The sequence below is a fragment of the Pseudorca crassidens genome, chromosome 11, assembly GCF_039906515.1.
Source record: "Pseudorca crassidens isolate mPseCra1 chromosome 11, mPseCra1.hap1, whole genome shotgun sequence".
In the NCBI taxonomy this organism is placed as follows: Eukaryota; Metazoa; Chordata; class Mammalia; order Artiodactyla; family Delphinidae; genus Pseudorca; species Pseudorca crassidens.
This window is the reverse complement of record NC_090306.1, coordinates 95,933,884-95,946,590: the sequence shown is the minus strand read 5'-3', so window position 1 is coordinate 95,946,590 and position 12,707 is coordinate 95,933,884. Positions and strand designations below refer to the sequence as shown.

Below are 12,707 nucleotides of genomic sequence, written 5' to 3'. Positions count from 1 at the left end.
TCCATCCATCCATCCACCCATCTGTCATCCATCCAACATCTGTTTCTCATTTGTCCAACATATATCATCTATCCATCACCCGTTCATACATCTGTCGTCCATCATTCATCCATCAACTACCCACGGACCTACCCACCCTCCGTCTGTTTCTTGCAAGCCCTCAAGCATCCATGTATTCACTGGTCAACCAGCCACTAAGCTCATCTCCTTTGTGTCAGACCCTGGGCCAGGGGCCAGGGGTACAGAGATAAAGTAGGTGCATCTCCTGCCCGCATGGAGCTCATGTTTTTTAAGGGAAAATGACAACTGAGTGTGACCAGATGAAGAGTAGCAGAACTACCAAGCCCGGAAGGGAAACATCACCAATCCAGGGGTGGCGTGAGTATTCAGGGAAGGCGTCTCAGAACAGGGCAGCTGATCTAAGACTCAAACAATGAACAGATGTTTGGTGAGTGAAGAGGGAAGGGAAGAGCTTCCTAGCCAGAAACAGCAGGCACAAGGGCAGGGAGATGTACTCACAGAGCTCTGCAGCCAGCTCAGCACAGCTAGAGGGCAAATCTGTGGGGGAAGGAAGGCCAGGAGGCCTTGAATGCCATGCCAAAGATTTCCTAGAGATGACCAGCTGGAGCCCCAGCAGGACCTGATGAATGCCTCTGCTGTGTCATCTGTGAAATGGCCTGAAGCACCTGGTGTTCCTGCCCCTCCCCAGTCACCATCTCCTAACCACCCAGGGACCCCTGCGCCTCACCATGGAGTAACTCTAGCTAGAGAATCTCTCTTTCCTCCCTCTTCTCTTCTGACCAGACCAGCCTGCAGCATCCCAGCGTCCACTGGGACGCAGCATCTTCTCCTTGAGCTGCCTGTGGTGGTCCACCTGCCTGCCCAACAAGCCTGATAGCAACCTCTCGTGTGGGGCCCCAAGTCCCCTCTTGGTCCCAAGGGCAGGACCAAGCTGGCTCATCCCTGCATCTCTGGTGTCTGTGCACTGAGTTGATCAGGGGAGAAATCGAGAGCAGCCTCAGGGAAATGCAGGGAAGGGGGCTCCCTAGTCCTTCCATGGGCTCAGAGGCTCCACAAAATAGTGGTTAAAAGCTTGGGCTTTTCCAAGACATGGAAACAACCTAAATGTCCATCAACAGATGAATGGATAAATAAGATGTGGTGTATATACACGTGGTGTACACACACACACACACACACACACACAGGAATATTACTCAGCCACAAAAAAGAATGAAATAATGCCATTTGCAGCAACACGGATGGACCTAGAGATTATCATACAAAATGAAGTCAGAAAGAAAGACAAATGTCTTTTGTCTTGCAAACTAGTATATATAGGATGCATAAGCAACAAGGTCCTACTGTATAGCACAGGGAAATATATTCAATATCCTATGATAAACCATAATGGAAAAGAATATGAAAAAGTATATATATGTATAACTGAGTCACTTCGCTGTACAGCAGAAATGAACACAACATTGTAAATCAACTATACTTCAATAAAATTTTAAAAAGTAAAAACTCGGGCTTTGGAGTCAATACTTTGATCTCACTTCTCTCGACTTATACTTGTGTGACCCCCAGCAAATGCTGAATGAGTCTGGGCCTCGTATCTAGCTGAGGCACATGTGGCAAAGCATGCGAAGCCCCAAGGCCAAGGCCCGGCACACCATAAGCCCTCCCCTGTCATCCGTGGGGGAGGCGGTACTGGGCTGCACATTGTGGAGAAGAGGAGGGTCTGGATGAAAGAGCAGGAGCTGCCGCATCGCCCCAGTAGTGCCTGTCAGGGAAGTAGTTGGTCCCGTTTTACAGAGGAAGACCAGGACCAAGAGAGTCTGGGTGTCCAAAACCACCTGCTGCATTCCTGGTGAGCTGAGGCCAGGTTGCAGGGTTCTGGCCTCCAGGACCCTTCCCACTGACCATCTTCAGGTAAATGCTCTGGGCAGCACCAGAGCACTACTGACTCTGTGACCCTGCCCCTGGGCCAAAGAAACAGGAAGGGATTTGGTGAGCACCTACTATGCGCCAGGCACTGGGCCTACTTTACATATAGGCCCCCATTTAAGCAGCTGTCTCAGCAGCCAGCTCAGCCCAGTGAGCATTTATGCAACCCCTTCTCTGTGCCTGAGAGGAGCTGTATGGGCCAGAGAAAGGTAAGTGAAGCTGTCAAGCTTCACTCCTGGACTTTAAGGAACTTGGAATACAGCAGTGGCGAGGGGACACGACCACGCTGGCTGCAGTCCCAGACAGGGCCAGGTAGAAGCCACCAGAGGCAACACAAACCGAGTATTGTAAGGCCAGGAGGGGAGAAGGGCCTGGCCAGTGCATCTTGCTTGAGGCCTCAGGGTGATCTGCACAGAGCAGACCCGGGGTCCACCCCTACCCTGGCCCTGACTAGCTGTGTGATCTTGGGTGAGTGGCTTAACCTCTCTGTGTCTCAGTTTCCTTGTCTGTAAATAAATAGTGCCTTTCTCATCAGACTGCTGTGGAGATTAAATGAGGAAAATACCATGAAGCATTCAGACCAAGGCTTAGCACACAGTACATGCTCAAAAACAGTGCTCTCATTATCACTGTGCAGTTTGTGCTAGGGGAAGCTTTTGGTCAGGAGGATTGTGTGCAGAAGCTGAGGGGAGGCCTTTCGGGACACTTGTGTGCGGTGGGACTGACTTTCAGGCTGCCCCTCGGAAGTGAGGCTGACTTACCTCCCATTGTAGCGAGCTGGGGCCCTCTGCAGGGCTCCTGCCCCTCAGCTGGCCTGTCTCCTCCAGACCAGCCATAGTTGAGGTCTCTGGTCCACTTGTCACTTTGGTCTTTGGCCACTGGGTGGAGATGCCGGCAGGGCTGGGCGGCTGGGCGGAGCTCTGGGGCCACTGCCCAGGGCTGTATCCATTGACCAGAGTAGCTCCTGCCCCTCCTTCAGACTGGGTGTGTCGCTCTGGCTCCAGCTCCAGAGTACCCTTCGTGCCTGGGGAAATTGTGCCTGGCCCACCCCAGTGTCCAGCCGAGTCCCGGCGGGGCAGCTGGGCCTGCAGGAGCTCCAGGAGGCCTTCCCAGTCCAGCCTCGGAAGAGTGGAGGCGAGTGTCGGCTCCCCCGAGTGGGTCCAGGCCCCCTCTCTGGGGGCCATGAGGAGGCCCACCAGGTCCCTCCAGTCAAGCTCGGGCTGCCTCTCGGGGCCACGCAGGTGTGGACAGGCTCCCTCAGCCCCCCAGCCCGTGGCAGGGGTGGTCTCAGGCCTCCGGGGTTTCGAGAACTCTCCTGGGCCTGCCCTGGAGCTCTCTGGGGGCCTCATAGGCTGGTGAGGACTGGACAGCTCCTGCAGGCTGCCCCAGCCCCGCTGAGCTGGCCTGCCAGAGGGCTCCCATGGCCCAGCACTGGGGGGTTCCTCCCAGGCCTCTGCCTGCCCCCTGTGGCAGGGGGGGCCAGCCAGCAGCTTCCAGCTCTCCTCAGACTCCCTGGGAGGGCCCCTCCAGGTTTCCTCTGGGGCTCTGGCAGCCCCCTGCCTGGGCCCCCCAAGTCCTAGCCAGCCCCCCAGGCCTGGGCCCTCCTGCCTGCCCCAGCCTCTCTCCAGGTGTCCGTGTGGGTCCCCGGATCCTGGCGGTCCCTCCAGACTCTGCTGCCCTCCCAGGGGCCGTCTTGGGCCCGCCCGGCCTCTTTCCAGAGGGCTCTCTGTCCGCTGCTCCCTCTCAGGAGTTCTGGCTGACGTCCTCGGGGGCGGCGAGGACCCCTGGAGCCGCCGTTCCCCCTCAGGCCGCCTCTCGGGGCTCCTGGGACGAGGGGGCTCTGCTCGGCTCCGCCGGGCCGGTTCTGCCTGCTTCGCGAGGGGCTTGGTTACCTGAGGATGAGGTGAGGGAGTGGGTGAGGCTCCAGGACCTTGACTGGGTGGTGTCTGTCTAGGAGGACAGGAAACTGGGGTCTTAGCCAGGCTTCAGGGAGTTGCAAGCTCTGTCCTCACGGCAGGCTGGATTAAAGCAGGTCAAAAAGTACCTAGGGTCTCTGGCTTCCCTCCCTGGGGGTGTCAGCCCTTCCCTCTCACCCACCTTCCTCAGTTCCAGAAAAAGATCTGCAAACAGCTGCTCACTTTCCGGACTTCCCCCTCCCCCCCAAGATATTGATTCCAACCTGGGCTATCAGGTGCCGGAATTTCCACCACCAATACTCCATTCACACTGGGTTGGGCCCTGCCATCTAAGAGTTTCTTTAAAAATACCAATCCCCACCCTGGAAGAGACAGCCCTTAGAGCTGGACTGACGTATGGGGAGGTTTTCCCTGAAAACTTCTCAAGATGGCAGGTGCCTAATGGAGGATGGGGGCAGCATGGAAGGGCCGTCTTCAGGATGGACTGATGGGGTCTGGCTCAATTTTGCTGGCTCTTTGGGAGAGGGAGGAGCTGGACGCCCATGATTGGGACTCTGACCCTTTCGTAAAGAACCTCCCTTCCCAGGACCCCCGCCCAGCACCTGGGGGAGGGGAGAAGCTGTGGCTCACCCCTTGGGGGTGCAGGGGCCCCGGGCAGGCTGGCAGTGCTCACCTCCCTGCTGAGGGCAGGGCTGGACTGTCTTCGGAGAGGTTGGCTCTGAACTTGGCTGGGCCGCTGCGACCGCCCCTCATCCCGGGTCTGGAAGGCCCCCGGTGCCTCGGACTTCCTATGAGCAAACGCACCGCCCCTCTGAGGGCCCTTGGGACTGCCCCACTCCCGGCACCCCAGCTCCTCTACTCCCACCCCCAGTGGAAGAGATGTAGCAGATCCAGGGACCCACCACAAGCTCGTTGAAGGGCCTTAAGTGAGGGAGGATCCTTTCAGGGCCTCAGTTTCCCCTTCTGCAAAATGGGGATAGTCGACACTGCCCTATTCTACCTGCCTCATGGGGCTGTTGGGAAGATGAAATGAGAAAAGGGGTGGGCAAAGGTTGGGGAGCTCAGCCTTGGCCTTGACCGCCTCCTGTCTCACTCAGTACTTCCTTTCTGGCCGCCACCCCACTGGCAGCCCACAGTTCACCCTCAGACAAAGGCTAGACTGGTCCTTGTGGGAATTAAGATTTATTGAGCACCTACCGTGTCGTAGGCAGTGTGCATGCGTGATCATAATGGCAAACATTTATGGAACACTTCCTGTGTCCCAGGCACTTGTACTATCTCATTTCAACTCCTGCAATCCATGAGGTGGAGACAGGAGAGGCAGAATGACATATGCCCCCATATTCCATTCTTTCTGCCCATTTTCTGTCCATATGGTAAATTTTGGACTTCCCAGGCCAACCTGTTCCCCTCAGTACTAGCTGCAGCCCTCTAGCTGTTGGTTAAAGAGCTCTTAGCAAGATCAGAAGGAAGAAACATCCTCTTTTCCCCACAACTCCAGAAAGGCCAACATAAAACCGCCCATGCAAATGTCATTTCTAAAACACCCAGATTTCAGGCATTGTTGCCACGTCCGGCGAAGACAACCTCTAAGCTGTGGAAAGTCCCTAGTTCCAGCTAGTTGTCTTGCTGAATAATCGTTAGCCATGGCTATTAATATTTAACGTGACATCTCTGTTGAAATGTAGGAACATTAAACAGAATCTGGGTACATCTCTCCCCTCCCGTGTGTGAGGGGGTCAAAAGAAAAGACCTAACCACTCCACTGGGTATTCAGGATATTTATTGCAAGAGGGTTTGAGAGTCAGACTTCATCTAAATTGGCAGATGGAGCTGTGTCTCTGGTGGCTGAACCAAACCAGAAGGCTGGGAAAGATGACCAGGTGCTGACCTTGACCCAGCCAGTGAAACAGGAAGAAGAATCTCTCCTCAGGTCTGAGCCAGGACCCATACCCTGCAGTCTGCCTCCAGCTTGGGGACTAGGCTGAAACTCTGCAGAGGCTTTAGAAAGTGAAACAATTAAGGCCTTGGGCTTTGTTCTTGTCTTATGGCTTTTGCCAATGTTATTGGAATCAGATCCATAAACTAATTTGATTTTTTAGCCATTCTTAGCATTGGACTCACAGGAAACCAAAGTTCCCTGCTCTGGAGTAACTGTTTCTAAGTTTGACGGCTGCCTGATCAGGTTCAATTTTTAATCCAATTTGAAGCGAGAGAGTTTCCTTGCTTTGTGAGATCTGATGCCTTAGAGTGAATTTCCCTCAGAACCGGGGTGTAGGAGCCTCTGCGAAGCAAAAACCCCAACGTTGACTAGGTGGGGAGGATAATGGCAGAAACTACCCTGTGCAGGGTGGCAAACGTGCGTTCTCTTCCAAATGAATGCATTTTCCATATAAACTCCAGCTTGTTCAGTGAGCATTCCGTCTGAGAAGGTTCCCCCCGTGTGGAATGGAGAGAGGGGAGAGAACTCAAGAAAATTCTGAGACTTGGACAGAGACCCAGCCTCCTGATGCTGAAGCAACAGTATTTCCTCGGGCCACCTGTTCCTGAGGGTTGGTGTGGCTCTGCACCGAGGATGACAAAGAAGCTTGGATGGGCTCTTCCACCTCCAGAGGGTATTAAAGGACAGCGACTGTCAAGTCAGGTAAATTCCATGAAGGCTCTGTTTTGAATTCAAGATACTAGGAAATGCTTATATGATTCTAAGACAAGAAAATCCAAAGGTATCAAGAGGGCAGGAATGAAGATATCGAGCCAAAATTCCTAATGCTTTAATGTGATAATAGCCCTTTAAGAAAAAACGTCCAGCCTCAGTTAGAGCAATGCTTGAACAGAGTAGATGCTCAATAAATACATGTTGAATGAATGAATGGGAGAAAGTAAGAGTACAGCTCTACAGCCACCCACTCATAAATTTCAGTCTGTCCCTTAGAGATATTTAAGTAGGTTTTAAAATTTTATCTTCAGAGGACGAATGGTTTTCTACTTGGAAAAAATGCCATACAAGAGGGAAAATTTTAATTACTCAGTAGAGTCGTAAAGCCTTGGTTAAAAGCAAATAATCTACTTCACCAAAATATATATGCTAAATATGCAATTTTTATATATCACTCATACCTCAATAAAGCTTTAAAAAAAAGGTAAATCTACTTCAAAGAGAGCAAAATGAATAGAAGTATCTGTGTAAAAACAATTAAATGATTAATAAAAGTATAAATATTCCAGACTTCTACTATAAACGCTTTATCTCTCTAAAAGTTAATTACGGTAAGAAAAAAAAAGAAGGAAAGAAAATTTAACTTTGGTTCAAAGACCCTGCTGAGTCATCAGGTAAAGTCAAAGGTATGCAAATTGACATCAGACCAAAAATAGTCATCATAAAAGGCCAAAGACAAAGGGGATTTTCAGGGTAGTGAGACTATTCCGTGTGATACTCTGATGGTAGACACACGTCATTATACATTTGTCTGAACTCAGAATGTACATCACCAAGAGTGAACCCTAATGTGAACTATGGACTTTGGGTGATAATGTGTCAGTGTAAGTTTATGGATTGCAACAAGTGGACCACTCTGACGGGGGATGTTGATAGTGGAGTAGCTGTGCACGTGTAGGAACAGGGCGTATATGGGAAATCTCTGTACTTTCTGCTCAATTTTGTTGTGAACCAAAAACTGCTCTAAAAAAACGAAAGTATTTTTTTTAAGAGGCCAAAGAAAGAATTACACTAATGCTGGAGACCACAAAGGTTGTCGCCTGGGTTTTAAATGGATAAAACTTACTGGAAAAGGAAATTTGAAGAATAAGAGATAAGGTTTCTCGTGCAGATTCAAATCTAAGAGAAAATGTTTTCTAAGGAACAACAAAGAGAGGAATTGTGGATGCAAAATATTACCCACTCCTTAGGGTGATGGAAATGTTCTAAAATTATGTTGTGGTGGTGGTTGCACACCTCAGCCTCGGTAAATATGCTATAATTTATTGAATTCTACACTGAAAGTTTTGAGACTTTCAGACCTATGTTTTTTTGTTCTCTTGAACTTAGCGAATGGAATTTCAGCCCTGATCCTTAAAGACTCTGAGGCTGGAACTGCTGGAGAAAGAAATCTCAGCCGGATTTGGAGGAAACATTTCTCCTCCCCAAGACTGGGGAAAAGCAGACATTCTGCTGGGTTGTAAACACCCGCATGAATGGAGCCACTGACCAAGGAGACTTGTGGGATTCCTGGACTTCAGGTGCTGTCGCTGCGTCCCAGGAAAGGAATATTTAACCTCTAAAAAAAGTCTATCATTCTGTGGGTTCTCTTATTTAAAATATGTGGCTCTGGCCATACGTTTTAAATTGACATCTCTGTTTTCGGAAATGCAAGGGACCTGTGAGCTTTCTTCTTTAAGGCAGAAAAAAAATCTGGGACACTTTCTTCTCCCTCACATAAGGTGTAAAAAATAAATAAATAAACCTGTGACTCTGGATCAAACAAAGGGTTTGAGAATTTAACCTCATTTAAATTAATGTACTAATGTTCTAATTTTACAGATGAGGAAACTGAGGCTTAGGTAGATCACTTTACCACATCACACCAGTTGGCGAATGGCGTTGACCCAGGATTTGAACCCAGCCTGCCTGACCCTCGTCTTCGCTCTTACTCTTAGGCTATGCACAATATCACTTAATTGTCAAAAACAACTCCTAAGGTGCGGAAACAGGTGAAGTGATTTGCCTAAGGTCACATAGCCAGTAAGCGGCAGGGCGGGGGCCTAAACCCTTTCCTGGTTTGGAACCTAAGCCTGTGAACCTTCCACCTGTCCTGCCGCCGCCGAGCCTCCGCCCCAGCCCACCTGGCTGCCCCAGCCCTGGGCTCACCTGCGCTCTTGCCCGAAGAGGCGCTCCACCTCTGCCCGGCCAGGGCTGCGGGTGCGGCCCCCGTTGCTGCACTGGGGCCCTGGCTCCCTCTGCGCCAGCCTCCTGGGTGGGGGCAGGTCGGCCAGCACGGTGTATTCCTCCCTCTCCAAGTTGTGCCTGGTCTCACCCGGGGGTGCCGAGCCCCGGGAGCCCCCCGAGCTGCCTGGCGGAGGTGAGGGTGCCAGGAGCGCTAGGTCACTGGGCGGGTGGCGGGGTGGAGAGGAGGCTCGAGGGGCATCCCGGTGCCCTATGCACACTTGAGGGGGCAGCACTGGGGAGCCACGCAGAGAGTCGGTGGAGGGGGCCAGGCTCTCCATGCTAGTCCCAGTGGGGTCCTGGAAGAAGAGGGAGGGCTCGGGGGCCTGGCGGGGCGGGGACGAGAAGGAGGGTGCATCACGGTGCCCAATGCATACAGGGCTGGGGATGTGGAGGCGCTCGTGCAGAGAGTCTGTGGAGGGGACAAGGCTCTCGGTGCTGGCCCTGGGGAGATCCTGGAACAAGAGGGAGGGCTCTGGGGCTTGGCGCGGCGGGGAGGAGGCCCGGGGTGCATCACGGTGCCCGATACACACAGTGGGGGGGAACTGAGGAGGCTCGTGCTGGGCGGACTGGTTCTCAGCATCTGACGTGTCTGGGAGGAAGGGAAAGGGGTCAAATTGGGTGTGGCGGGGGGGTGAGGAAGCCCGAGGGGCATCCCGGTGTCCAATGCATACGGCTGGGGGCATATAGGGGGGGTCATGGTGGGGCGATTCACTCTCAGATGCGTGGGGGTCTGGGAAGAAGGGAAAGGGGTCATGCTGCAAATAGCGAGGAGGCGAGGAGGCTCGAGGGGCATCCCGGTGCCCAATGCACACAGGGCAGGGGGGCTGGGAGGGCTCCGGAGAGGTCTGGGGTGCACCGCGGGTAGCAGGGTGCAGAGGCGAGGAGGTCCGGGAGGCACTGTGGTGGCTTGGCGGGTGGGAGGAGGAAGTGGCCCGGGATGGTGAGTTGTGCTGGGTGGGGCTGGAGGAGCGCTGGGGTGAGTCACGCTGAGCTGGTCTGATGGGAGATGAGGTCTGAGGCCTGTCGCTTTGGGTTGGCCGGAGGGCAATGGATGCCCAGGGAACCTCACTTTGCTTGGAGCGAGATGGGGAAGAGGTTCGGGGGCCATCACCCTGGGTTGGCCGGAGGGGAAAGGAAGCCCATGGAATGTCTTTGTTAGTACGATGGGGAGAGGAATTCCTGGGATTGTTCCGCTGAGAGGAACGACGGGGAGAGGAAGGTCCGGGATTGTCCCGTTGGGTGCAGCCCTGAGAGGAGGAGCTTCCTGGGTTTTCCCGCCGCGAGGAAGAGGATTTGGGATTGTCCCGTTGGGCACAAGAGGTTTTGGGGTTGTCCCTTTGGGTAGAAGAGGTTCTGGGAGTGTTCTGTTGAATACAAGAAGGTCTGGGGTTGTCCCTCTGGTGAGTACAAGTAGGGACAGGAGCTTGAGGGCTGTCCTGTTGGGTAGAAGAGGCTCTGGAGTTGTCTTGTTGGGTGGCTCTGGGGGGAAAGGAAACTTGAGGATTATTTCGTTGGGTGGACGAGGTTCTGGGGTTGTCCCGTTGGGCGACTCTTGAGGGAGAGGATGCTCTGGGGGTGTTCTGTTGCGTGGAAGAGGCCCTAGGGGTATCCTGTTGGGTGGACGAGGTTCTGGGGTTATCCCGTTGGGCAACTCTTGAGGGAGAGGATGCTCTGGGGGTGTTCCGCTGTGTGGAAGAGGTCTTGGGGGTGTCCTGTTGGGTGGACGAGGTTCTGGGGTTATCCCGTTGGGCAACTCTTGAGGGAGAGGATGCTCTGGGGGCATTCCGCTGTGTGGAAGAGGTCTTGGGGGTGTCCTGTTGGGTGGACGAGGTTCTGGGGTTGTCCCGTTGGGCGACTCTTGAGGGAGAGGATGGTCTGCGGGTGTTCTGTTGCGTGGAAGAGGCCCTAGGGGTATCCTGTTGGATGGACGAGGTTCTGGGGTTATCCCGTTGGGCGACTCTTGAGGGAGAGGATGCTCTGGGGGTGTTCCGCTGTGTGGAAGAGGTCCTGGGGGTGTCCTGCTGGGTGGATGAGGTTCTGGGGTTGTCCCGTTGGGCAAGTCGTGGGGGAGAGGAGGCTCGGGAGGTATCGAGTTGTGTGGAAGCAGAGCGATGGAGAGAGGAAGCCTGGGGGGTGGTACTTCGAGCACCACTCTGTGGTGTCGCGGGAGAGACCGGGGTCAGCGCCGACCGGTGCCGCTCCAAGAAGTACGCGCTTTCTCCCCGGAGCTTCGCCCAGTGCTGTCCGGCGCTTCGGTTCCCACCACCAGAGCCTAGAGAGAGAAGAGTTAGGTTCAAGGTAAAGGCAGAGGTCTAGGCAGCTCCCACAGCCTACCTTTCTTTGTCCCCTGGGACAGATGATTGGGGCACACCCCACACTGTCTCCTTAGAGGACCCACTTTCCCTATCACACAACTCCACCCCTCTGAGCAACAGATTGGAGGAGGGCTTAGATGCCACTCTCAAGCTGATGTCAGGAATCTGAAATTGAAAACCAGGATGACTCGGTCAAAGTGGGGTGGGCTCTAGAGCCGAAGGTCACATAGTCTGGGGGTTCACGAACAAGTTAGAAAAGAGGCAAACTCGTAAAGAGCAGTTTTGAAAATAGTCTGTGAGGGACTTCCCTGGCCATCCAGTGGTTAAGACGTTGCCTTCCAATGCAGGGGGTGCGGGTTCAATCCCTGGTCGAGGAGCTAAGATCCCACATGACTTGCGGTCAAAAAACCAAAACATAAAACAGAAGCAATGTTATAACAAATTCAATAAAGACTTTAAAAATAGTCCACATTGGGCTTCCCTGGTGGCGCAGTGGTTGGGAGTCCGCCTGCCAATGCAGGGGACACGGGTTCGTGCCCCGGTCCGGGAAGATCCCACATGCCGCGGAGCGGCTAGGCCCGTGAGCCATGGCCGCTGAGCCTGCGCGTCCAGAGCCTGTGCTCCGCAACGGGAGAGGCCACAACAGTGAGAGGCCAGTGTACCGCAAAAAAAAAAAAAAAAAAAAAAAAATAGTCCACATCAAAAAACCTTTAAAGAAAAGAAAAAGAAAGAAAGAAGCATAAAATAGCCTGTGTGACCCAGAGAGGGAGAGCTGGATCGAATAGCAGCTACCAACAAATTTTCATTTCTGTTCTACTTCCTGCAACTGGATTCCGAGAAACTCCCCCCTCTCTTCCAGTGAGACTTGTGTGATCGCTCTAAAAAGTTCCTTTTGTGAACCAGCAGCATTGGCCTCACCCGGGGGTTTGCTAAGAAATGCAGAATCTCAGGTGCACCCTGGGTGCACTGCATCAGAATCACATTTTAATAAGATTCCCAGGTGATTTGCATGCACGTTACAGTTTAAGAAGCCCTGATCTAAGGGATTCATGTAACTTCGCTAATCAGTGACCCCCTCACAACTCCCATCCCCATGAAGGGGCCGCCATGATCATGGTGTCACCCTACACCCCCCTCAGTCCCTTGGTCACCAAGCATGTGGTGGCCACCAGCTGTGTGCGTGTCCCTGGGCTGGTACTTCAGGAGAGAAGTAACGGGTATTGTGGCCGTGTCTTGAAGGAGCCACGACTGCATTCATTAAAGTCCGCACTTAAGAGTCCCTCTTCTCTGGGGAGTTGCCTGATGGCCTAGTGGTTCGGATTCTGCACTTTCACTGCCTTGGCCCAGGGCTCAGTCCCTGGTGGGGGAACTGAGATCCCACAAGCCATGCAACGCGGCCAAAAAAAAAAAAAAATGGAAACCCTCTTCTCACACTTTGAAACCTCTGCCTCCTCCAAACTCTCTGAGCTGGTGTCACTGAAGTCTTGAGTTTCCAGCACCCATCGAGGAACTGGAACCACGCACAGAGCAGCACTTAAAATTTGCGCTGTTGGGAATTCCCTGGCAGTCCAGGGGTTGGGACTC

At 53.2% G+C, this 12,707-nt stretch overlaps 1 protein-coding gene and 1 long non-coding RNA gene across 6 annotated transcripts in view; one reads left to right on the top strand and one right to left on the bottom strand.

Annotated features, from left to right (window-relative positions):
* Positions 1–12,707, bottom strand: part of TRIOBP (TRIO and F-actin binding protein) — a 71,765-nt gene that overhangs the window by 36,887 nt on the left and 22,171 nt on the right. For all 5 annotated transcript variants that reach the window (XM_067698011.1, XM_067698010.1, XM_067698012.1 and 2 more), the window contains 3 exons: positions 8,731–11,080; positions 4,540–4,654; positions 2,712–3,842 (listed from right to left, as the gene is read on the bottom strand). In XM_067698011.1, the coding sequence (XP_067554112.1) occupies positions 2,712–3,842; positions 4,540–4,654; positions 8,731–11,080 (3,596 nt within the window). The remainder of the gene's footprint in view (positions 1–2,711; positions 3,843–4,539; positions 4,655–8,730; positions 11,081–12,707) is intronic.
* On the top strand, positions 5,604–8,436 carry LOC137202442 (uncharacterized). Its single transcript, XR_010932617.1, has 3 exons — positions 5,604–5,799; positions 6,270–6,510; positions 7,912–8,436. It is a non-coding gene; the product is annotated as an uncharacterized lncRNA (long non-coding RNA).